The sequence below is a fragment of the Motacilla alba genome, chromosome 25 (assembly GCF_015832195.1).
Source record: "Motacilla alba alba isolate MOTALB_02 chromosome 25, Motacilla_alba_V1.0_pri, whole genome shotgun sequence".
Lineage (NCBI taxonomy): Eukaryota > Metazoa > Chordata > Aves > Passeriformes > Motacillidae > Motacilla > Motacilla alba.
In genome coordinates, this window is record NC_052040.1 from 318,198 (window position 1) to 343,641 (window position 25,444).

At 49.0% G+C, this 25,444-nt stretch overlaps 4 protein-coding genes across 4 annotated transcripts; 3 read left to right on the forward strand and 1 right to left on the reverse strand.

The window, feature by feature from the left end:
- Window positions 1-3,341: 3,341 nt before the first annotated feature.
- LOC119711454 (DBF4-type zinc finger-containing protein 2 homolog) lies at window positions 3,342-4,274 on the forward strand. The gene has a single exon (XM_038161698.1). It carries the CDS (start codon window positions 3,342-3,344, stop codon window positions 4,272-4,274), a length of 933 nt encoding a protein of 310 aa, XP_038017626.1.
- Window positions 4,275-17,709: 13,435 nt separating this feature from the next.
- Window positions 17,710-19,793, forward strand: LOC119711652 (feather keratin B-4-like). Its single transcript, XM_038162088.1, has 3 exons — window positions 17,710-17,728; window positions 18,916-19,276; window positions 19,394-19,793. Exons 2-3 carry the CDS (start codon window positions 18,931-18,933, stop codon window positions 19,537-19,539), a joined length of 492 nt encoding a protein of 163 aa, XP_038018016.1. The 5' UTR covers window positions 17,710-17,728; window positions 18,916-18,930; the 3' UTR covers window positions 19,540-19,793.
- A 573-nt stretch (window positions 19,794-20,366) lies between these two features.
- LOC119711611 (scale keratin-like) lies at window positions 20,367-21,802 on the reverse strand. The gene is made up of 2 exons (XM_038161998.1): window positions 21,782-21,802; window positions 20,367-21,282 (listed from the first exon to the last, which is right to left on the reverse strand). Exon 2 carries the CDS (start codon window positions 21,259-21,261, stop codon window positions 20,713-20,715), a length of 549 nt encoding a protein of 182 aa, XP_038017926.1. The 5' UTR covers window positions 21,262-21,282; window positions 21,782-21,802; the 3' UTR covers window positions 20,367-20,712.
- Window positions 21,803-23,957: 2,155 nt separating this feature from the next.
- LOC119711455 (scale keratin-like) lies at window positions 23,958-24,497 on the forward strand. Its single transcript, XM_038161699.1, has one exon. The coding sequence runs from the start codon at window positions 23,958-23,960 to the stop codon at window positions 24,495-24,497; it is 540 nt and encodes a 179-aa protein (XP_038017627.1).
- Window positions 24,498-25,444: the final 947 nt, after the last annotated feature.

Consider the following 25,444-nt stretch of genomic DNA (forward strand, 5'->3'; position numbering starts at 1 on the left):
CAATTTTCCAAAATTCCAATGTTCAAATACTCCAATATTCAAATAATCGAATATTCAAATACTCCAAAATCAAAATAATTGAATATTCAAACACTCTGATATTAAAATAATTGAATATTCAAATATTCTAATATTTAAACACTCCAATATTCAAATGCTTAAATATCCCAATATTCCAGTACTCCAACATTCCAAAACTCCGATATTCAAACATTCCAATATTCAAATAATCCAATATTCCAATATCCAAATATCCCAACAGTCCAAAATTCTAGTATTCAAATACCCAAATATTCCAATATCCCAAAATTCCAGTATTCCAATATCCAAATATTCCAAAATTCCAATATCCAAGTAATCCAATATCCCAATATTCCAAAATTCCAGTATTCCATGACCCAAATATCCCAATATCCAAATATTCCAATATCCCAATATTCCAAAATTCCAATATTACAACATCCAGATATTCCAATAGCCCAACATCCAAATATTCCGATATTTACATTTTCCAGTACTCCAAATATTCTGATATTCCCGTCACGGAATTCTCGTGGCCGGGCACTGACCAATGCTCACATTCCCACGGCTCCTGGAGCGTTTTCCCAGTTTTGGGAATTTTGGGAATTCCGCGCAGGGCCTGGAGTTGGACTCGATCCCTCCCGAGGAGGATTTTCTGTGATGATTCCTCTCTTTTTCAGGCACCTCACCTGAATCCCTGCAATTCCAAAATGTCTGATTCACATAAAATGGACCAAAAAAAAAAAAATTCCAGGGACAAAAAAACCCCCAAAAAACCAAATTCCAGGCCCTTCCCTGGTGCAGAAGTGGCTCCCAAGGTCAGCATTCCCAGTCCTGCTCATTTTCCCTGGGATTTTCGTGGGACAAACAGGGAACAAAGGAGCAGGAAATGGGAATTTTGGGGTTTTTTTTGGGATGAGCCCTCTCCATCCCCCCCTTTGTGACAGGGAATTTTTGGGAGCTGTCCCCATGATCCCTCCCCTGGATTCCCGGGAAGGAATCCGCGTGTCCCACTAATTATGGGATGCCCCGAGTCCTTCCTGGGTGGAATTTCAAAGGGGTTCCTGCCCGCAGCTGCCCTGGGAATGAGGAATTCCTTCTTTTCCCTTGCCTAGGCTCCACTGGGATTTTAAATTTTTTTATTTAATTAAATTAAATATTTAATTGTTTTATTTATTTTTTATTTTTATTTTTTTTTGAGGGGGTAGAAAGGGCTGTTTCAGCTGTAATTCCAGGAAAATTTGGCATCCCTGAGGATCCTCAATTTTCCAACCTTTTTTTTTGTTTCTTTGGTTAGTTTTTTTGGGTTTTTTTTGGGAGGAATGGAAAGGGCTGTTTCAGCTGGAATTTCGGGAAAATTTGGCATCCCAGAGAATCCTCGATTTCCCGGGTTTTTTGGTTGGTTGGTTGGATTTTTTGGAGTTTTTTTTGGGGAATGCCAAGGGCTGTTTCAGCTGGAATTCCAGGAAAATTTGGCACTCCAGAGAATCCTTGTTTTTCCATGTGTTTTTTGTTTTTTGGGGTTTTTTTGGGAGGTGGAAAGTGCTGTTTTGGCTGGAATTTCGGGAAAATCTGGCATCCCTGAGGACCTCCGATTTTCCAGGATTTTTTTTTTTTTTTGCTGGCCCAGCCTCTCGGCTCCCGGTGATCCAGGACATCCCTGGGAGCCAGAGCCGCACGTGGCCGGGTTTGGGGTGCAATTAGAGCCAAACCCAACCTCCCCAAAATTCCCTGGGGCATTCCCGGGCTCCATAAAAACCCGGCCAGCCCCAACCTTTCCCGGGCTCTTCTCTCCGGCTCTTCCCCCTCATGACCTGGGTAAGTCCTGGAACTCCCAAAATCCCTCTTTTTATCCCCGAATTCTCCTCCGCCTTTTTGGGATGCGCGGCTCTTCCGGCGGGAGCTGCGCTGAGGAAAAATTGGGAAGGAATTCCCTCGGGAATGGGATTTTTTGGGGGTTTTTCCTGCTCTTTTTTTTTTTTTTTCCAGTAGGATTTGGCTCCATAAAGAGCTGGATCCCGGCGGGAATCGGGTGCGGGATGGGAAGAGCCGAGGCAGCTCCTCTGAAGGAATTCCCTGCTGGAATTTAAAAAAAAAAAAAGAATTTTAAATTTTTTTTCCCGGCCGGAGCAAGGAGCTGACGGGATTTCAGACAGGAAAAATCCCCAATTCCTAAAAATTCCCGGCTAAACCCCCTAAAAACGAGCGGGAAGCGCAAACAATCCCCCTAAAGAAGAGGCGTTTTGCTCTAGTGAGCTTCGCCTGTCGCGGTAATTGCTGCCTTTGTTTTCCCGGCGCTGTTTTTATTGGACAATAATTGTTCTGATTGTGATGATAACGAGTTTTCCTAACGAGCCGGACGCGTGACTCTGCCTCGGTTTAGGATTTGGGAAGATGGAACCTTAAATCCTGGAGCGATCAGAATTCGGGGTGCTCAGAATGTGTAGAATTTTAATTGTTTTAATTTTTTTTTTTTTTAACCTACAATGTAGTTTTAAAAAAAATTTTATAACTTTGCTCTCCAAAAAAATATATTGGAATGAAACCATTTTTGGTTAAAATAATCCTGTTTAAAGCTGGGAAAGCTCCCCAAAACTGGAGTTTTTCTAGAGTGGGATGGTTTTTCCTGTGATTTCCAAGGAAAAAGGGAGACTTTTCAGAGGAGAAAAGCGGTGCAGCCCTGGGGGCTGATTTATTGGGTGTAATTCTCCCAAAATCAGCGAAGCTGGCACCATTCCCACCCCTGTGTCACCTGCTGCGAGTCCCTTCCAAATCTTCTGGGATATTTAATCCTTTTATCCACTTAGGGCTTTGCCTCGATTTTTGCCTTCCCTCCTCCAAATATTTTGCTGCATTTCCTAAATAAAACCAGAATTTGCCCTGACAGTGAGCCAGGGCTGCCCCTGCCCCATCCCAGACTTCAAATCCCGGTGGGATCGGAACTCCTGAGAACCCCAAACCTCTCCTGAGCCTCGGCGTGGCTTCGTGGCAACACCCGGCTATTACCGGGTGCCCACACCCGTAATTTTGGCTCCTCTTTCATCTCAACTTGAAAGGGCGACCCAGGGAGGGCCCCGAGGTGCTCGGGAGGGGAAGCGCCGCGGTTTGGAGGGTGCCACGAACCGGCCTGGCTGAAATTCCGGATTTTTTCAGGCTTTCGAGAGCAAAACCCAGAGCCGAGGACGGAATTTTCTCTCCCCTCCCAAACACGCCTCGCATTGAGTCACGGGCCGCAAGGAGAGTTTTGGTGCTGAATCACCCCCAAAAATTTTTTTTCAAATCGCTGTTTTTTCTCCCGCAGCTCTGAGCCCTGCTCCGCCATGCACTGCCCCGGCGAGCGCTGCCCGCCGCTCCTCCTGCCGGGCCCCAAATTCGTCCCCGATCTGCTCCCGCCGTGCCAGGCTCACCCCGAGCCCTTTGCCAACACCTGCCACCCCCTGAGCATCACCAAGGGCCCGGCGCCGCGCTGGCAGAGCTGTCCCCAAGGTGCCACCGCCGTGTCGCTGCTGCCGTGCCAGCCGCTGGTGCAGAAGTGCCTGCTGCTGTACCCCGAGCCCTGCGAGACCACGCGGCTGCTGCCCCGTACGAGGGGCTCCGGCGTCCCCCAGACCCTGCCGGCCCCTCGTAGCCCTCGCGGCGACAAGAAACGCGTGGCCAGGAGCCTCCCGCCCTGCGCGCCGCGCTGCCCCGAGCCCGGCCGGCTGCGCTTCCCCCCGTGCGGCATCCGCTGCTCCTCGGCGTCGTGCCGCGGCGAGTGCCGCTCGCGCAAGGCGGCCGCGTGCCCCGCACGCTGCCTCGAGCTGGGCGGCGGGTACTCGCTGCCGCTCCGAGGCGTCACCGAATGTCCCCCGCAGCAGAGCGTCACTCGCTCCTTCCTGCAGGAGCAGCTGAGCGGGGTGGCCGCGCACCGCTGCTCCAAGGGGTACCCGACGCAGGAATTTGTCACCTGCTGCTCCTCGGAGCAGCGCCTGAGCGGCACACCCGCCACCGCCACGCGCGGTGTCACCGCCACTGCCACGCGCGGTGTCACCAAGGCCACCAAGGAGTGTCCCCCGCTCCGCGTGGCGGCCAAGGGATCGCCGCCGCTTGAGGGGACCAAGGGCAGGAACTGCTCGGTGCAGCACCTGAGCAAGTCCCGCTGCGGCCACCACCACGCCCGGGGCACCCCGCGGCCCTCCCGGCTGGCCCCGGCCGGGACCAAGCGCTCCGGCCACTCCAAGAAAAGCCGCTGCGCTTCCAAGTGGCTCTGGTGAGGGAGGGGCGGGAAAAGTCGGGAATGACGCGGGGGATGGAGCCCAGGGTCGGGGGGATCGACATGGGGTGATCCCCCCTCCTTGGAGCCCAGGTTTGGGGTGATTTCCCCTCTCCACGGAGTCCAGGTTTGGGGTGATGCCCATGGGGACACTTCCCCTCCTTGGAGCCCAGGTTTGGTTTGGGGTGATTCCCCCACTTCTTGGAGCCCAGGTTTGGGGTGATCCCCCCTCCAGGGAGCCCAGTTTTGGGGTGATCCCCCCTCCTTGGAGCCCAAGTTTGGTTTGGGGTGATCCCCCCTCCTTAGAGCCCAGTTTTGGGGTGATCCCCCCTCCTTGGAGCCCAGGTTTGGGGTGATCCCCCCTCCATTCCCAGTCCCGCCCCCCAAGCCCGGTTTTACCCCACATCGTGCCCGTGTTCACCTCGCAGAGCGAATCCCCCATTTTATTCGACCCTAAATTCGGATTTTCCAGCACCAGGAAGGCGTTGGGGGGAGGTTGAGGAGCTCTGAGCCACTCGGAGCCTCACCCCAACACCTTTGTGACAGCATCTGTGCCCTGTTTTTATGTTGTGGGATCAGTTCCACTCTGGTTGTACCACTCGCATTAAACTCAGGTTACAGCTGATTCCTGCTCTCTGCCTGAATTTTTTTCCATCTTTTAAAAGAGTTTCTAATTCCTACTGCTGGGAAAAAAAAACTTTCCCTGTTGTTACACGGCTCCTTTTGTGTAAAATAAGGGAAATAATCACAATTTTAGGGCTGGGTTGGCTACCACGGATTTACTGGGGGGAGAGGATGGTGTTCCTCAGGAATTCCTTCCCAATATTCAACCTCAACTTCCTCCCATTGAGCTGAACTCATTCCCCTTCTCCTGGCACTCCAGGCCCTCGAGAAAAAAACAAAAAAACCAAAAAAACCCAAAACAACAACAACAAAAAGCTCTCTCCAATTTCCCTGCATCCCCTTCAAGGCCACAGTGGGGTCACCCCAAAAATTCTCCAGGATGAATATTCCAAATTTCTTCAGCCTTTCCTCCCATCAGGAGGAAAAAAAATGGGGAAGAGGGGGTGGATCAGCAGGAAAAGTTAAATCGTGAAAATCTGAGCTTCTGGTTCCGTGGGTTTGCGGCTGATAACGGAGCAAAAAAAAAAACCAAACCCAAAACCTCGGTGTCTCAAAGCAGCAAAATTTTGCCGTAATTCCGGCGTGTCCACACGAGGACGATGCTCAGGCTCTCCTGCTCCCCCGTCCCTCCCTCATCCCGAGGTTTTCCGGGTGGGATTTGCCCTTGGAAAAGTCACGAGACCTGGAAAAGGCGGCAGGGAACGAAACAGCGCCGCGGGGCGGTGCTGCCGCCTGGTGGACATGGGGGCGAACTGCGCCGGCAATTCCATCCGAGTCCCAAAAATTCCCATTCCCGATTCCCCAAAAAAACGCCACTCTCATCCCAAAAATCGCATTCCCGCATCCCAAAAAGTCCCATTCCCGAATCCCAAAAAATTCCACCCTCATTCAAAAAAAATCCCATCCTCCTCCCAAAAAATCCCTTTCCCAAATCCCAAAAAATCACATCTTCATCCCAAAAATCCCATTCCTGAATCCCAAAAATTCCCATGCCCGAATCCTAAATAATGCTATCCTCATCCCAAAAAATCCCATTCCTGGTTCCCAAAAAAATCCCATCTTCGTCCCAAAAAATCCCATTCCTGAATCCCAAAAATTCCCATCCTCATCCCAAAAAATCCCATTCCCGATTCCCAAAGGAGCTGCCGCTTCCAGAAATCAAAGGGAATCCCAACTCCCGCCCCAGATTCCTGATCTCAGTCTGCAGGCGGCAAACCGGCGTCGTGTATTCCCGATAATCTGTGAATTCTAATCATCAATAATCCTGTTCCAACAGGAAACCTTGATCCTGATAATAAATCTTGACGGGATCGGCCTCGATTTGGGAAGGAGGAATTCAAACCCTGATTTTTTAATTTTGGAAAACTCTGGGATTGTCTTTTGGGACTGGATAAAGGAAATTATCGCGATGATGAGGTTCCCACACAACCAGGGATGTCGAAACACCGCAGGAATGTCCGCGAGTAATTTATGCATGCAAAGTTTTTTCTCCTGGTGATATAAATAACAAATTATCCCAGGAAAACCCCTGGGGGCTCCAAGCAGCCCTGGAATATTCCCCCTGCATGGAATAAATCCCACAAATAAACAGGATGTTGTTCTCCCGCCTGACTCCGGGTGTTTTGCGTATTCATGAAGCAAAAAAAAAAAAAAAAAAATCGATTTCTCCTCAAAAATCACCCCAAAATTGGCTGCGGCTCAGCCTGGGGGAATTTCCAGGGGCAGGAATGGATTCCCGGGAATTTCCACTGGGACAGATTGTCCAGGGGATGTTGGGATCTCCCTCTGTGGGGATATTCTGGAGATATCCTGAAAATTCCGTGCCGGGTTTGGGTGAGATCCCTTCCTGCCTGAAGAATCCCCAAATTATCCAAAGAATTCCATCAAATTCCCAATTAGTTCCATAAAACACCAATTACGGAATTCTGCGATTCTCTCAGCTCCAGGGATCCACCCAAATCCTCGGAAAATCAGCAAAAATCCATGAAATTCATCAATTTTTTCCAGCTTCCACAGGATTAATTTTTCCCCCCTCATATTTAAGTCTTTAATATTTATTTTTTTCAATTAAACTTTTTTTTACCATCAACTTTTTATACTTTAAAATTCAACATTAAAATTATTTTTACATGTTTTTAATTAAAAATGTAATTAAATAAAATAAAATTTTATACAATTATATAAAATAAAATTTAAAAAAATTTTATTAAACAAAATTTTTCAGGTTAAAAGAAATGTTTTTTAACGTTTACTATTTAATGCCTTGAGGCATTTTTAACCCAAGGAAAAATTGGGATGGGGCTTGGAGCGAGCTGGGAGAGTGGGAAGCGTCCCTGTCCCTGGAAAAAGGTTGGAATAGGATGAGATTTAATCCCCTTCCCACCCAAACCATCCCAGGCTTGGAAACCCAGGCAGAAATGGCAAAAATCCCCTCCAAAATTCACTTTTCCTGCAAAAAAACCCCCCAAAAAACCCCAACGGGAATATGGGGGATGCAACGAAAATTCCCATTCCCATTCCCATTCCACTCCAAAAATTCCCATGGAAAAGGGAATCATGCAGGTAAACAACCCCGAAATAATTAGCGGCAATTAAGATTATTACACATGAGGGGAGGGCAGTTAAAGCCTCGTTCCCAAAGGCTGCCTCAGCTTCCTGGAAGTTCCGGAGTTCTTATAAAACTCCAAGGATTTGGGGCTCCCCCGGACATTCCTGGCGATTCCTTCCTGGAATATTGGTAAGTCCCTCTCTCCCTTCCATCCCATAATTTGGGGAAAATGGGAAATCAAAATAAAGAATCGGGAAAAACGAAATAAATAAGGGGAAATTGAAAGAAATAATTGGGGAAAATGAAAGAAATAACGGGAAAACAAAAGAAATAATTGGGTTTTCATGGGGATTCTGTGGCTCCAGCAATTCCAAACGGAGATTTCCATGCTGGGAATTGTTTTGTTGGGTGTTTAAAATTCTTTAAATTTCTTGTTAAAAATAAAAAAATTCTTAAAAATTCTTGTTAAAATAAAAAAAAAAAAATTCTGCTGGAATGTTGTTACTATCGATGAGCTGTCAATAACAATAAAAGTCACTTTAATTTTAATTCTGGTGGGATTTGTCATAAAATCATGGAGTGTTTTGGGGTGGAAGGGATTTTACAGCTCAGGATGGTCAGAAATATTCAATCCGTATTTTTCCATTAAAAATCGGAGAAATCCTGGGGTTTCCTCTTTTTTTCCCCCCCAAAATTTTATCATTCACAAATCAAATTTATTTTCCATGGGATAAAAAAGGAGGAAAATCTTTTTTCCCACCTTATTTTCCTGCCAGAAATCCAAACCGAGCCCATTTTCCCTGAAAAGGAATTTCTTTGGTGCAAAAGCTCATTTTTGCAGCACTCTTGGGGTAGGAGAAACTCCAATTCCGCTGTTTTCCCACCCAAAAACTTCGGGAATTTTCTGAAAAAAAACCAAATTAGATCTCCATGGAAATCCCCATCAGATAAATAATGGGAATCCCCTGGGCTTTTCCAGTGGAATCTTTGGAGAAAAACCAGAAATTTGATGAATTTGAGGAGTTTAAGGCAACACCTACCTTGGAAGGAGCCTCTGGAAGAGCCTGGATTCCTCCAGGGACAAAAATTTCCGGGATTTTTTCCGGGAATCATCCACATCCCAGAGTTTGAACCTTGACAGGTAAATCCCAGGAGAAATTGTGGAATAAATTCCATGAGAATGTGGATTCAGGATCCAGGGGAATAGAAAATATTTGGGCACCAAAATTGGAGTTCTGGGCCCTCTGGAATTCGTGTGGAGGAAGGATTTCTCCAGAATTCCAGGGATTTTGGAGCTGGCGGCGCTCCGGACGCGGATCAGGAGCTGGGAGCGATCCCAGGCTCTGGAATCTGCTCTGGGTAATTATCTCAGCGAGGGCTGGGCAGGCTGAGATAAACAAATCACCCGGGAAGGATGGAAAATCCTGGAATTGCGGCCTGGAAAAAGCCTGGGTGGGGTTTTTTGGGGAGGTTGAGGTGGGTGGGGAAAAGGGGAAGCTGAGCTGGGAGTTCAGTTTCAAAGTAACATTTAAAAAGTTCAACAATTTTTTTAAAACTACAATTAAAAAACTGAATCTTAAAAAGACAACAAAAATTTAAAAGAATTTTAAAAACCGAGGTTAAACAAGGCAATGAAATTTAAAAATAACGATGAAAATTAAACCAAATTAAAAAAAACCCCTAGATTTTAAAAATACAATGGAAATTAAATAGAATTTGAAAAATAAAATTAAAGAATGAAATGATTTTTTTAAAAAATAAAATAAGAAATTGGATCAAATCGAATAAAATAACACTAAAATAAACATTAAGTAGAGCAAGGTTTTTTTCCCACCGCGATTTACAAACAAACAGGAATAAATTTCCTAATTCCTGGATATTTTCAGGTATTTGCAGGTTCTCCCTGGTTCTTCCCAGATGTGCTCGGAATTCCAGGGGCCGTGTCCGGGGCCGGCGGCCTCGGGCTCCAGCCAGCCCTGCGTGGTCTCCTGCGGCGCTTCCCGCGTCATCATCTTCCCTCCTCCCGTGCTCGTGACATTCCCGGGGCCCATCCTCAGCACCTGCCCGCAGCAGACCGTGCTGGGATCCCCGGGAATGCCAGAGGGATCCTCGGGAATGGCGCCGGGATCCTCGGGAACCTCCCTGAGCTCCCACGGAGCGCCAATCCCGCATTCTGGGGCGTTCGTCCCAAAATTCACCTCCAGGCCCATCCTCGGCGTGGACCCACAGGAGACCCTGCTGGGATCCTCGGGAATGGTGCCGGGATCCTCGGGAATGCTGGAGGGGGGAGCAGGAACTTCCCGAATCTCCCTAAGGTCCCGCGGAGCGCCAATCCCGCGTTCCGGGGGTTTCGTCCCAAAATCGGGCTCCCGGCGAGCGTCGCGCTGCTCCTACATTTTCACTTCCCGTTGGATCCATCCCTGCCGGAGGAGCAGCTGCGGGAGCCAGCAGCCGGCCGGGAACGGGAGCCAGGAGCAAAGCCTAGATCCGGAAAAGCCGGGAATGGAAAACGAGGAGGCAGCAAAGGAGGAAGAAGAGGTCTTGGAAGTGTGACGCGGATCCGACCCCAATCCAAAGGCTCTGGAGGCTCCTCCAAAGCAGATTTGGGAATCTGAGTTCAGCTCAAGTTGGGTTTTTTTTTTAAGGTTGGGTTTTTTTAAGTTGGGTTTTTTTTCCCCTCAGACATTCCCAAGCGGTGGACAACAATTTCGAATTTTGGGATAACCTGGCACTTGGAATCTGGTTGGTGGGAGCAATTGGTTGTTCTTCTGTGGTTTTCCAGAAAAATGAAGACGGGGGAACGGCCCAAATGTGATCAGATCTGACAAAGCCTTCGCCTGCCTGGCCTAATTGAGCCTGGCTTAGCTTTTATGGGAATTACTCACCAGGAAATTCCCTTTTCATTTGGATAAACACAAGCACGATCCCGTCACCGCTTCCCGGCTTTCACTTTCACCACAGGAAAGTCGGGAAAGGGAACAAACTGATCTCCTTATATTTAATTTTAATAAAAAGGGGGAAAAATTGTGGAAATGAATTGTTTTTGTATAAAAATTAAGCCAGCAGGAAAGTTTGGCCACAAAAATGTGGATTTTCCACCTTGGAAGTGTCCAAAACCAGGTTGGATGGGCTTGGAGTAACCTGGGATAGTGGGAGTGTCCCTTGCCCACAGATCTGGATGATCCCACCCAAACCATTCCAAAATTCCAGGATAAAAACTAAGAATCTTCACCTGGACCTGCGTCCTTTACCCTATTTTATTTTATTTTTTTTTAATTTTATTTTAATCCTATTTTATTCTTTCCTTTCCCATTAAAGTTATTCTGCATTATCACAGTGGTTTCCTGGATTTCTTTTCTGGTGAAATTCTCCTAACTGGGAAATGTGGATAAATTCCAAATCCCTGAGGGGTTTTTTTTTTGGGACTGTGGAGGCTTGAGAGCTGCCCTTGAACGGTTGGAATTTTGGAATTCCTCACCAACCTCAGGGTGGGCTCCTCCTTCTGGGACCAACTCCGATCTGGGAGCGTGGAAAATTTGTCAGGGGCATTAAAACAACTCCTATAGAGGCAGAAGGAAGAATCCCAACCTCTGAGGATGCTTTTTCCGTGTTTTTGCCAGATTTTTTCTCTGTGCCCACCCTCCTCACCTGGGCATCCAGCAGGAAATGGGAATTTTTTCCATGCTCCCAAATCCCCGCAAACCTGCTGAAACAATCCCCTCAAATATTCCCCGCCTATCCACATTTAAAGTATAATTTTTTCCCTTTATTTTCCCTTTCTTTATGGGAATTCCCACTTCGGGAGCTGCCACAAATCCCTTTGTTTACCCCATTTGCGTGTGCCCCACTTTCCCCGACCCGCTCCCGTTCCCGATCCCAACGGTGATGTAACCACCCCAGTATCTCGGAGGATCAGCCCGTGAGCCGTGGGCAGCTCACGGATCCCACATTTCTTGTTTGGCTCTTGGGGAAAAGGTTGGGAAAACTCTGGCAATGAGGTCACGGGCGGGGCGGACCCCAAGACCTCGGGGTTGACTCATCGGCCCCAGCAGCTCCACCCCATCCAGCTCCAGGGCTTGGACCATCTCCAGTTCCACGCGAGGCTCAGGAAGAGGAGGAATGGGAATTATTCCTTTTAGAGGTTTTTGGTTTTGTTTTTGTTTTTTTTTTCCGAAAGGAATATCCCAGAGTTGTTGAGGTTGGAAAAGATCTCCAAGGCTGAGTCCAAGCTGTGCCCGATCCCAGACCAATGTCCAGGAATTCCTCAGACACCTCCAGGGGTGGCCACTCCAAACCTCCCCGGGCAGCCCCTTCCAAGGCCTTTTCCCTTTTCCAGGAGGGATTCTCCCAAATTTCCACCCCTGACCCTCCCTTGGCACAGCTTGAGGCCATTCCCTTTTGTCCTGTTCTATTCCCTAGGATCAGATCCCAAATCCCTCCTGGAAGAGCCCGGAATTCCTCCATGGAGTCTCCTCACTGAGGCTTTTTGGGGGAAAACCACCAGCTTTTCCACCAAGAACTCAGAGCTGGATCCCTTTGGGATCAAGCTGATCCCTTTTGGATCAATCTCATCTGTTTTGGATCAACCTGATCCCTTTTGGATCAATCTCATCCATTTTGGATCAAGCTGATCCCTTTTGGATCAATCTCATCCCTTTTGGATCAACCTGATCCCTTTTGGATCAAGCTGATCCCTTTGGGATCAATCTGATCCCTTTTGAATCCAGCTGATCTGATTTTTTTTCCCCACAGATCTTGTTTGGGTCCATTCCATGGGGGTTTTTTTTTTCCCCCATCAGTATTTCAAGCAACCCTCAGCATTCTCCTCTCATCTGCCTATTATTATTATTATTATTATTATTATTATTACTATTACTACTATTATTATTATTACTACTACTATTATTTGGAGTTGCAGCCCAGAAAACCAAGCCTGCATCAGGAAACTCTGGATTTCCCTGCCAATTTGTCTTTTTCCCCTGCTTTTCCCCCCTTTCCCCACCTCCCACAGACCCATCCCACCTGTTTCTCTCCCAGCGCTCCCACATTTTTTACGGCCTTGCCCGGAGAGCTCGGCTGTTCCTCCTCCTCTGATCTTCACGGGATCCTGGGATGATTTGGGGTGGAAGGGACCTCCGGGATGATCCGGATCCCTCATTCCCGTTCCGATATCCCATCCCACAACTCCTCCTCGTGGGCCTTTCCCTTTCCCCTCTCCTGGCCCAGTGAAACACTCATTTATTGGGGGCAATCCGATGCCCAAAAGCGACCCCACCTGCCCAAGGATTCTCCACGCAGAGGGTGGATCTGAGGCTGGGCCACACCCCGCTATTAATAGGGTTATTCCCGATAACCTGTCATTATATTCCCAATATTGCGCGGCAGCAAAATCTGGGATGAGGTCAGGGAGACCAAGGCTTGGCCCAGGGGAAGGGACTGGGCTGCTTTTCCTCCTTAAATCCCTTTCCAGGCCCAAAAATCATAAAACCATGGAATGGTTTGGGTTGGGAATGTCCTTACGGCTGCTTTTCCTCCTTTCCAGGCCCAAAATAATAAAACCATGGAATGGTTTGGGTTGGGAATATCCTTACGGCTGCTTTTCCTCCTTTTCAGGCCCAAAAATCATAAAACTATGGAATGTTTGGGTTGGGAATGTCCTTAAAAATCATCTTATTCCAAGTCCTTTGTGTTATCCCAGGATGCTCCAACCTGGCCTTGGACAATTCCGTGGATGGGGTGGCCACATCTTCTCTGGGAAATCCATTCCAGGGCCTCCCCACCCTCCCAGGGAACCATTTCTTCCCTAAACCCAACCTCAATTTCCCCTTTTTCAGCTTGAACTCATCCGCCTTTTCCTATAACCACAATTCCCGGTGAATTCCAGGAGCAAGGACAGCCCTGGAATTTCTGACAGATTTTCATTCAAGCTGAACCTTTGGCCTTGTTGAGCTGGACTAATTAGTGCTGTACAAATAATCCCAGCTGGAAAAAATTCCAATATTTCCTCTGGATAACAAAACTCTGCGGTTTTTTTTTTTTTCCCTGGGAAAATTTCCTTTTCCTTCCTTAAATCCAACTACAAATTCATTTTACAGGATTTTGTGCCGCCAGCTCCGGGTTTAATCCTTGAAGGAACTCGGAGGAAGCTGCCAGATTTTCTTGCTGAGACGAGCAGCTTTAATGAGGCAATGAAGGCAAATGAAGATTTAATTAATATCTTTCTCATTAACGGATGATTAAATTGGATCTTAGCACCACGCCTGGGTGAGCCATGGGGTGATACGGGAATGGGAATTCGCTCCGTGGCGTTGGCTCATTCCACAGGCACTAATGAAATAGTAAAATTAATTATTTGCAAGGGCGGGACTTCTAAGATGCCCCAAATAACCCCAAACTTCCCCCAGGAGCGCCCACCCTCCTGAGGAGCAGATCCTGCAGCTCTTTAGGATCCCAAGATCCCTGAGGCTGGGAAAGAATTCCAAGGTTGTCGAGTTCAAGCTGTGTCTGATCCCACCTGGACACCCAGACCAATGTCCAGGAATTCCTCGGACACCTCCAGAACTCCCAACCTCCCCGGGCAGCCCCTTCCAAGGCCTTTCCCATTTTCCAGGAGGGATTTTCCCAAATTTCCCACCCTGAGCCTCCCCTGGCACAGCTCGAGGCCATTCCCTGGGATCAGATCCCAAATCCCCCCTGACAGATCCCAAATTCCCCCTGTATCCCTCTTTTCTCCAGGCTGAGCCCCCCCCAGCTCCCTCAGAATTTTCCAGACCCTTTTCCAGCTGCTCCAGCCCTGTTCCCACCCCTGGCCATGCTCCAGCTCCTCAGGGAAGGTCAGAATCTCCTTCTCCTCAATCTTCTGGAGGTTTGGGGCTGGGCTGAGCCATATCAGATCTCCTTCACCCGCCTCGCCCAATCCTGTGGGCTCCAGGACCTCAAAAAAAACCCCAGGTGAGACTCTGGGGGCTCTTGGCGATGGTTCTGTGCCTGATCCTTGGGGTTCCCTTCCACCTTGGGATATCCCAAGATCCTGGGAAGTCCTGGAGGTGACCCTGACCTGGAGAAGGCGTTTGGGTGGTGGCCCCGGAGGGACACCCGGCCCAGCTTTTAGGCAGACCCAAATCACGCCCGGGCACTCCAGGCTTCCCCCCTCCGGGGCTGCAATTCCACCTCGCCTCGAGTTCTGCCCAGGGAATTCCAGCCCATTAGCTGGGTTTTGTTTCCAAGATGAAAGATTCCCAGGAAGTTGGGGTGCCGTCATTATTCCCGAGCTCCCAGCAAAATCTCGTTGGGCGGCGGGGAAGAATTCCGCAGTTCCGGAGTTATTTGTGTGTTTAATTCTTTAATCACCACCTTTCGCGGTGCTGGAGGTGAAAAAAATGTCCCCAAACTGATCCTTGAGAGAGGAAATCCAAGTTTTTTTCTTTAAATTCTTAAGGATGAGACTGAGATGTCCAGAAGGAAATGGGAGGCTGCCAAAAATACTGATTTTTTTAATAGGATCAATAATCACATTGGGGGGAATCACTTCAGAAATGGGCAGAAATGGACAGAAATTTGACAGAAATGGACAGAAATTTGACAGAAATGGACAGAAATTACCAGAAAAGGACAGAAATGAACAGAAATGGACAGAACTGAGATCCTGCTCTGGTCTGAGCAATAAAACAAATCATTAACGAGCTGTTGGTGGTGATTTCATTCAATCCCATCTTTCACATTCAGTCTCACAATTATCCAATGAAAAAACACCCCCGAAACATCATCCCTTTAGTTGGAAACTGGATTCCAGGTGGGAGCCCAGAAACTGCTCCAAAACCGAGATTTCGGGATCCAAACCAGCCTCGACTTCGCGCAATAATTCCCAAAATTTCAGCCTGTTTATTTTCCTGCTGGGTGTTGTTGGTTGCTCCCTTCCAAGCCTGGAACTGCCCCGATAAAATCTGGGGGAAAATGAGGGTTGAGGATGGTGTTCTGCCCCGATCTGGGATGATGACACCGATGATTTCCTCTCTGCCAAGCGGCCCCGGAGCCCAATTTGGAAAATTATAGGGAAGAGCAAAGCAGCTGCAGCAGCTTCCTCTGATTTCATCTCCCTATGCAAAGCAGCCGGGAAGGATCAGAGCAGAGCTCTGGAATTCCTAAAGCCAGAAAATCAATTTACCGGCCACGACAACAACAACAACATCAACAACAACAACAACAACAACGTCAGTGTGCCAGGAAAAAACAGGATGAGGAATCTCCCAGGTAAAGCTCTGGAGTTGGTTTGTTTGAGGTGAGTCTGGAGCTCCTCAGCACAAAGTGCTGCTCTTGAAAGTTTATTTTTTTTTAATGTGAAAAATATGGGTTTTGTTGGGTTTTTTTCCCCCCTGAAAATCCTTTGCAAAAAAATGCCAAAATTCCTGATTCTTTTTTTTTTTTTTAATTTAATTTATATTTCCAGAAGGATTTCTCTGCCAACTGGGAAGGGAGTTTATCTCCTTCTCTTATCTCTCAAGGAACTCTTTGATCTGAGGCAGGTTCAGGGCTTGTGAAAGGAGTTTTGGGCCTGTGCCAGGGGTTTGCGTTTGGGAGCTGATTTTTTTTTGCAAGGATCTCCGTGGAATATCAGAGCTGTGCAATTCCACCAAGGAAAGGATCCCATTAAAGCTTCCAGGGAAAATCCCCAATTCCAGAAAGCAAACCCCAGGGATTTTTAGCATTTTTGTGTTTTAAACCCCAATTTTCTCTCCTCTAAGACAATGGGACAAGGAGGTTCTTACGGACTTTTTTCAAATATTGGGTTTGGTAACTCCTGGAATTGCCTCAGCTGTCAATCACTGTAATTAATAGGTGCTTTTAATTGCCACGAATTAAGTGAGTCAGAGTGTTCTGTGCTGCTCATGTGTCTCCTCTGCTCATTAGATTGATTCCAGAGCCATGAAATGTAAATAAAATAATTTATTTGGGGCTTTGTTTTTGTGTTTTCCTTTCGTTTTAATAATTCACCACAACTCAGAAGGAAGAGAGTGTTTTTTTAATGTAAATGTGAGTGTGAAAATCACATTATCAGCATTTTCCAGGCCCTGGGGATATTTTTTGAGCTGAGTTTGTGGGCCTGGACTTCAGGTAATGTTTGCTCTGAGTCCTCTCATCCTAAACGAAATTCCTCTCCTCATCTTGGCCTCTAAAAAACAGATCCCTAAAGGAAAATTCCATTTCTTCCTGGTTTTTAGTATTTTTCAGGTGTTTATTCTGAAGGGGAGAACCCCTGAGAAGAGGAATTGCTGATAAAATATAAAATCCTGGGCAGGTGCCCTTTTTTTTTAGCTGAATTTCTGATGGAATTCTTGTCTGGGAATTGCTTTGGCACCTCAAACTTCCCACTTGGAATGTGAGAAGGAAATCCTCTGTTCAAAGGACAGCTCCAAGGACGGAAATTCCATAAAAACACACGGGGTGAACACAAAGTGAATATTTTGGGGAAAATCCCCCTCAGTGGATGGTGGAATTCCCAAAAAAGGCCCTGGAAGGGTGAAGCACCTGTAGGCCTGGGCCTGTGAATTTATGTCCCAAGTCAGAAATTCCATAAAAACCCATGGCATGAACACAAAAGTGACCCAGACACACAAAATTAATATTTTAGGGGAAATCCTCCTCCGTGGATGGTGGAATTCCCAAAAAAGGCCCTGGAAGGGTGAAGCACCTGCAGCGGTAGGCCTGGGGATTATCCCACATCCCCGTGTGGGCCTGGGAATTTATGTCCCAGGACAGAAATTCCATAAAAACACACGGGGCGAACACAAAGTGAATATTTTTGGGAAAATCCCCCTCAGTGGGTGGTGGGATTCCCAACAAAGGTCCTGGAAGGGTGAAGCACCTGTAGGCCTGGGCCTGTGTAGGCCTGGGAATTTATGTCCCAAGTCAGAAATTCCATAAAAACCCGCGGGGTGAACACAAAGTGACCACGCAGACACAAAATGAACATTTTAGGGAAAATCCCCCTGCGTTTTTAGGGAAAATCCCCCCTCCATCCCCCAGCATGGAGAGATTTCCAGCAAAGGCCCAGGAAGGGTGAAGCACCTGCAGCGCCCTGTGTGGGACTGGGAATTATCTCCTAATCCTAAGGTGTTATCAAAGCTGTTGCGACAAGGGGAGGCAGGAGCGGGGAAAACATTCCATTTCACAAGGGCTTGCGTCAAGGTGGCTCCCAATTTCCTTTCTCCATGACAGGATATAAAAGTGCTCCTGACTGGTGGCCCTGGAGCTGCCTCCGCTGACTCGTTCTCCTCGCTGACTGGGTAAGTCGGATTTAACTGAATCAGCTCCTAATTAGAGGTAATTTGGTTTATGGGGAGCTTTGAACTGAGGTTTTATATCCTATCCTAAATCAGGGTAGAGTTTATTCTCCAAACCCGTTCTGGCATGGGAAGTGGGGCTTGGGATAAGGTGGATAAAAGTGGGGAGAGGAGTGGGAGTTTCAAGTACGTTGATGGGAGGAATTTTTAGGAATTGAGCATTTATTTATAGAGAAGGGTCACTCCAAACTCGTGATCAGGGTGGGATTGATTCCCAAAAGGAACAGGAAAGGGAATGAAGTGAGAGAAGGACAGGGAGTTTCTTCCCAGAATTCATTCTGGGAATAGAGACCGGACAAAAATACAGAGGGGCTTCAGGGTGACCCAATTGTGGCCTTCCAGGACCTAAAGGAGCCGAAAGGAACATGGGGAGAGACAATTTCTGAGGGATGGAGAGCAAGGAAAAGGGGGAATGGGCTCACACTGAGGGACAGGAGGTATGGATGGGATTTTAGGGATAAATCCTTCCCTGTGAGCGTGGGGAGGACTTGGAATGGAATTCCCAGAAAAGCCGTGGCAGCTCCATCCCTGGAACTGTCCAAGGCCGGGTTGGACAGGGTTTGGGGTCCATGGAAAATGTCCCTGCCCGTGCCTGGGGTTGGAACTGGGTCTTCAAGATCCATTCCATGATTCCACGGAGCACCAGAGAGGAGTGGGAATCAGAGCCATTTCCCCACAATTCATCTCCCTTGGTAGGTGCAATTTATGGAAAAGTGGATTGTGCCTCAGAAACGATGATTTTTAAAAATTACCATTTTAATTTTTTTAACCATAAACTCATTTATTCAGGTGATTTAATCCCACACATCTGCACCTGTCCATCCAAACACCATCCAGCAGATCCCCACTCCCAGCTCCCTTTCCAGCAAATTCCAAAGGGAATAATCCCCCATACACCTCCCATTTCCTGCCGGATATCTCAGCCTCATCCCTCAGAATTTAGGGACATTTGCTTCACTCGGATTCCCTCTCTCACGGAGAAGCCTGGGGACATTTTTCACCTCTAAAAGGCAACACTTAAAGAATTAAACACACAAATAACTCCACAACTGAGGAATTCTTCCCCATCCTTCCAATCCGTCCTTCCCAGGCTGTGCCTTCACCGGGTTGGGACCTTCTCATCCTTCCAGGTTGGATCGGGAACCATGTCCTCCTACGGCCAGCTGCTCAGCGCCCGCTGCGCTTCACCCTGCGAGGTGACGTGCGCCCAGCCCTACGTCGATGCCTGCAGCGAGCCTTGCGTCGCCTCCTGCGGAGACTCCCGAGCCATCGTCTATGCCCCACCCGTGGTCGTGACATTCCCGGGGCCCATCATCAGCTCCTGCCCCACAGAGAGCATCGTTGGGTCGTCCATCCCCGAAATCGGCGGGGGAATGGGCTCTGGAGGGGGTGGCATGGGGTCTGGAGGAGGTGGCATGGGGTCTGGAGGTGGTGGGATGGGATCTGGAGGAGGGATGGGGTCTGGAGGTGGAGGGATGGGGTCTGGAGGAGGTGGCATGGGATCAGGATGGGGCTCTGGAGGGGGAGGAATGGGCTCCTGTGGGGGAATGGGAGGGGGCTCCTCCTCCGGGGGAATGGGAGGGGGCTCCTCCTGTGAGGGAATGGGAGGGGGCTCCTCCTGCGGGGGTGGGATGTCACGGCTGGGGAGCTTCTACCGCGGCTCCTATTTCTCAGGCAACGGTAGGAATTATTATCCCTATTTTTCCCGAGGGTACTACGGGAGGTATCGCTACGGGAACTACGGGCCTTTTTAACCCTTTAAAGCTGAGGAATGTGCAAAGGAAAAATAGGATGTAGAGTAGTAGTTGAGAGCTAGGAATTCCAAGCAGTCTCTGCTCCAGCTGATGCGGTCGGAGCCGGGGTTGTTTGGATCTCGTTGTGCTTTATCCAAGGCTTAGGATCCTGATGTTCCCTCCCTTTGCCCCTTGCTCCTGTTGTGTTTTGTACTCCCTGAACCCGAAGAGTCAAACCAGTCATGGGACTTGGCTGTGGAAGTGTCCAGCTGGAAAAAAGAATGTCTTGGAATGACTGCTGGACTGGAGTCCAGGCTGAAATGGGAATGCTGACATGGGAATGCTGACATGGAGATTCCGTTCTTTGTCTCTGCACTGCCTCATCCCACTTTTTGTTTGTATTAAAGCCCTGTTGCATCACAGCCCCGGGTTCTGGCTTTTATTTCACCACAGTTTCAGTTACAAACTGGTCTGAAAGAAGGGAATCCTTGCGCAGTAATTAACGCTCATCAGAGGGGAATTAATTCTGCTTTAATGCAAATATAGCTAGTCTGAAAGTCCTCAATAAACTGTTTTCCCTTTCTGATCTATTCCACATTATCCAATAAATTATACAGAATAATTTCCAATAGGTTGGAAAAACCTCTGGGGATGGACTGGTGCAGCTCCCAGTTAAAACCAGTTTACCCTTGGAGACAGGGTAATGGGGGATTGGGATGCTCAGGGGTGACCTCATTTTGTGCAGATCAAAGGTTGGACTCGATGACCTTGGAGATCTTTTCCAGCCTAAATGATCCTGGGATTCTACAGGACGGAAAACTAGGAAGCCACCAATGCAATTTGGAAAGATTTTTATTAGGCTGAAGGAAATGAAATAGAACAAAACAGAGCAACACATGGGTGGTCCCAGGGCAGCCAGGCCACCCCTGTGGGTGACAAAAGCCACTCCACAAGGTGAAGCCAGGGCCTTTACAGAAAGCCCCACATGGAATTCTGAAGCGTTTCCACCCCACCAGAAAGAAACGAGATTAATTGAAGGGTTCCAGGAGAGACGACGTCCCACGGAGCGGCGTTTGATTGAAGATGAAGCGCAGCAGGAGGAGATGTGGGCCTGGTTTTCAGGGATCGGCCTCGGAATTCCAGGCCTGGCTGTGGATCTGGATCCCGGGTTTTCATCCTCTGCGTTGTCTGGCCTTAGGATGAGCCCCAGCTGCCCAGGCAGGATCCGCCACGGCTGCTGCGGTACCTCCGGCCGTACCAGGAGCCCCCCATTCCCAGGGAGCCTCCGTAGCCACAGGCGCCCCCAGACCCATAGGAACCCTTCCCGTAGCCACAGGACCCGCGGGAATTCTGCATTCCGTAACCAAAGGAACCCCCATATCCAACGGGACCCCCCATCCCCGAGGAGCCCCCATAGCCAAAGGAGCCCCCGGATCCAAAGGAGGGTCCTGCCCCCATCGTGCCCCCAGCCCCAAAGGAGCTCCCCACCCCATAGGGCTCATCGGAGATGCTTGGGATGGGAGCACCCAGAACCATGGGTTGGGAGGCTCCCACCACGCTCTCCTGGGAGCAGGTGCTGATGGTGGGGCCCGGGAAGGTGAGGACCACGGGAGGAGGGAACACCACGGCTTTGGAATCTCCACAGGAGGCAACGCAGGGCTCCAGGCTCCTGCTGTAGGCACAGGGCTGGGAACAGGCCACCTCGCAGCCCGGCAGGCACTCGGAGCCGACGTTCGACATCATCTCTTGGGATTTGGGATCAAGCTGGGAGAGGAAATGTGAGGTCAAGGAAGCAGCACAGTCAGGCTACGGGCTCCCAGTATGAACCAGTTGTTCTTTGTCCTTCTCCAGCGGCTCCCAGTTCAATCCTCCCTCACAGATTCCCGTTTTTCCTGCTATTTCCTTCCTTCCTGACCTGTTTGAGACTTCTTAGTTCTTTCTTTCCTACCACCACATCTCTCTTTCTTCTGAATGTCTCAAAAGAAAAATAAACTTTCCCTTTTCTCTGGGGCTGAGCTACCTGATCCTTAAACAATTCCTTGCCCAGAACAGTCCCATTAATTCCCTTTTCGAGTAGATCTGCAGGAAGATTTGCCTTCAGAGAGTCCCCAAGGAAAATCTCCCTTGCTCTGTTCTTCTCTTTCCCCCAGCTTCTCTAAATCCACTCTTCTCTCCCTCAGCTTTTCTAAAACTTCTGGAACTTTGCAAGGTAAAAAAAGAAGAAAATTCGAAGTATTGAGGAGTGCAATGAGGTCAGACTTACCTCGTTGTCTTGGAGGGAATAAATCGGTGGAGCTGATTGAGAATGGAAGATTTCTCTGGTCTCTCCCCTTTTATCCCATTTTCAGACAATAAGGAGGATGTGATGTCACCCATCATTTTCTAAATTCTTATCACTTACAAAGAAAAAGATCCTCCTAAGCCTCGCCATTGTTTTCATTTCAGCTCATAATTACTGATCATTTCCAGCCCTGCTTTGAGTGACACAAACCCAACACCCAAAAGTCTCCTTTTGTCTCAAACTTCACGGAGGAAAATCCTTTCGGCATCACTCTGGTTCCAAAAGAAACAAGGGTTGATCTCTGTGTTTATTTTCCTTCAGTGACGCTCGGGAAGGTGGCTCCCCTCGTGTCACTCACACAATTGGGGTGTAATCCTCAGATTTGGGTGAAATCCCTCCCAAACGGAATCATCCGACCTCGGCTGGGGGTCAGGGCTCTTTGCAACCCTTCGAGGACCCACGGATTGAGGGGATGAGACAGCAAAACGCATTTCAAAGGCATTGAAGTGACGCGCGAGGTCCTCTGAGCCCTGAAACCTCTGAGTAATTTTAATCAAAACTCATTTTGGAGATGCTGAGCTCAGCGTTGTCACCAGGATGTCACCAGTGATGCTGCAAGGGCGCAGCCCAAGGTCACCAGACCTTTGTGTCCCCAGGGTGGATCCCAAACTTGGAACCTCGTAATCATCTTGGTTGGAAAAGCCCTCCAAGGTCATCCAGTCCAACGTTTGAGCCATGACCACCTGGTCACCCAGACCGATGTCCAGTTGTTCCTCAGACACCTCCAGGGATGGGGACTCCAAACCCCCCTGGCCAGCCCCTTCCAAAGCCCTTTCCATGAGGGAATTCCTCCTGAAACTCTTCCCAAATGAGTTTGACCTTCAAAATTATCTCATCATCAACCCAAGCCGTTCCCTAGTGCAGACTTGCAGGGTTGATCTTGCCCAGGCCTCACTTTAATCATTAATGAAAAATAACAGGCAGGGGTCAGGTTCCATTGTAAATCCAGTCATCCCTGGGATATTGCACAGGAACCGGGCTGTAAAATTCCCACACAATGAAAAAGCCAAATTTATGATATGAGAGTCAGATTGTATATGTCGAGGGTTGATTTGCTAATTGGGAACTATGAAAATAATTACAGGCGTTAGAGGAGTCACACAAAGGAAAAAAAATCAGAATTTGGTAAGGGTGAGAGATTTTATGGGATGTTTCATAGCCCAGGAGCTGCCTCAAAGAGGTATAAAAGCAGGAACCTCTCAGGACTCTCCTCAAACCTTCTCCTGACTTCTCCTGCTACTCCAGGTGAGTTGGATTTCAGCTGCTCTTTGCTCTCTCTCATTCTCTGTAGCGACAGTTTTAAAGAAAGGACTCGTTCCTTGATTTTGGGGATTTTAGCCAGGAGACGCAGCAGCGAAATCCTGCTTCTCGTTGGAGTCTCACTGCAGTCACTTGGAAGAAATCCATTTGATATTTAAAGATAGAATTTTAGGAGTTATTTGAATTTTTTCTTGTGGCTTTTCAAAGCTTGAGGGGCAAATTTAAAGCTTAAATTTACTGAAAACCCAAATCCTAGGTGTCTTCTACAGGGGAGGGAGAACTGGTGTCCCAGGACAGGAGGATTTGAGGGAGGAGGTGAAGCCACGCCAGGATCCTGTGGCCAGTTCTGGGTCCCCCCTTGTCAGGAAGGTCACTGGGAGCAGCTGGAGAAGGGTCTGGAAAATCCTGAGGGAGCTGGGGGGGGCTCAGCCTGGAGAAAAGGGGGATCCAGGGGGAATTTTGGGCTTCTCCAGGCAGGATTTGGGATCTGATCACAGGGAATAGAACAGGACAAGAGGGAACGGCCTCGAGCTGTGCCAGGGGAGGCTCAGGGTGGGAAATTCAGGAAAATCCCTCCTGGAAAAGGGAAAAGGCCTTGGAAGGGGCTCGGGGAGGGTTGGAGTGGCCACTCTGGAGGTGTCCAAGGAATTCCTGGACATTGGTCTGGGTGACCAGGTAGGGGTTGGGCATAGCTTGGACTCAATGCTCTTGGAGCTCTTTTCCCGCTTCAGGGATCTTGGAATTCCATGAGCAGGAAGGACAAGGACCTCATTTGCTGTCCCTGACATTCCCTGACTCCATCTTCTCTTTCCCAGCTCCTCCTCCAGCGCTGAGAACCATGAACAGCATCAGCTCCCGGTGCCTGCCCGGCTGCGAGGTGGCGTGTCCCGAGCCCTGCGCCTACAGCAGAGGCCTCGGCCCCTGCGTGGCCTCGTGTGGGGACTCCACGGCCCTCGTCTACGCCCCACCCGTGTGGATCACCTTCCCCGGCCCCATCCTGAGCTCCTGTCCCCAGGAAAGCATCGTGACATCATCCATGCCCCAGCCCTCCAGTGGCTCCTCCTACGGCTCAGGCACGGGAGGCTACTCTGGTGGCTTGCCCAGAATTGGGGGATCCTATGGATCTGGGGGTTCCTATGGATCTGGGGGCTCCTACGGATCTGGGGGCTCCTACGGATCTGGGGGTTCCTACGGATCTGGGGGCTCCTATAACTCTGGGGGCTCCTACGGATCTGGGGGCTCCTATGGATGTGGGAGCTCTTCTGGGGGCGTGTCAGGGAAGTTGGGCTCCTCTGGATATGGGGGCTCCTCCTCGGGGGGCTGCTTCCTCAGGAAGTTCTACACCAGCAGCAGCCGCGGATCCCGCCTGGGAAACTGAGGCAGCTGAAGATCCACAGGCCCAGGAGATAGAACCCCAAGATCCAGACCTCCAGCTGGGACCGGCTTTTGGAAATGGCAAAAAACATCAACGGGAGCCACCCTGGCTCAGGAGCTCTGGGAACTGGGCCCACACCTCTTCCCTGCATCTCCCCTTTGTTTTAATTAACAACAGCCTCTGTTAATCACGCTTCAGCGCCAGCTCCTTCTTTCCATTGTGCCAAGAGAAGAAAAACAGAAAACAGCTTGAAAGGCCTGGCACGGAGCTTGTCAGTGCAGCCCTGACGGGAGAAGAACAATGGGTGGAAGGTGGATTCTTCTCGGGCAGTGGGCTGAAGGAAGGAGTGTCTGTTTGGTGTCATTCGTAGTGTATCCTATTAAAACCCTCCTGCATCATCACGTTTTGTTGGGATTTCCTTTCTCTGCGGGGCCGTTTGGGTCCCATCCTCTCCTCTACCTGCCTAGGCTTCCTTGAGCAGGTTCCGTGAGGAGCAATTACGGGGTTTTATGGTAATTGGGAGGTAATTGTTTAATTAATTGGGGTTGTGAAACGGAGGGTTGGATGAAGCACCCAAAATTCGAGCACAAAAGGGTTCAGTTGTTCTCTGGGGGGCACGGAAGTGTCTGGCGGTGATGACTTTGATGACCAAATGAGGGATGAGCTGGAAAGCCACACGGTTTTTATTTTACACCCTGGTTTAGCTCAGCTCCTCCCTCCTGAAGGATTCTGTTCATTCCTGGAATCATAAAATCCAGTCCTTGAGGCTGGAAAAAATCTCCAAGGTCATCGAGTCCAACCTTTGGTCAATGTCCATCTCCCATCAGACCAGTGCCATGTCCAGCCCTTCCTCGGACACCTCCAGGGGTGGCCACTCCAGACCTCCCTGGCCACCCTTTTCCAGGAGGGATTTTCCCAAATTTCCCACCCTGAGCCTCCCCCGGCACAGC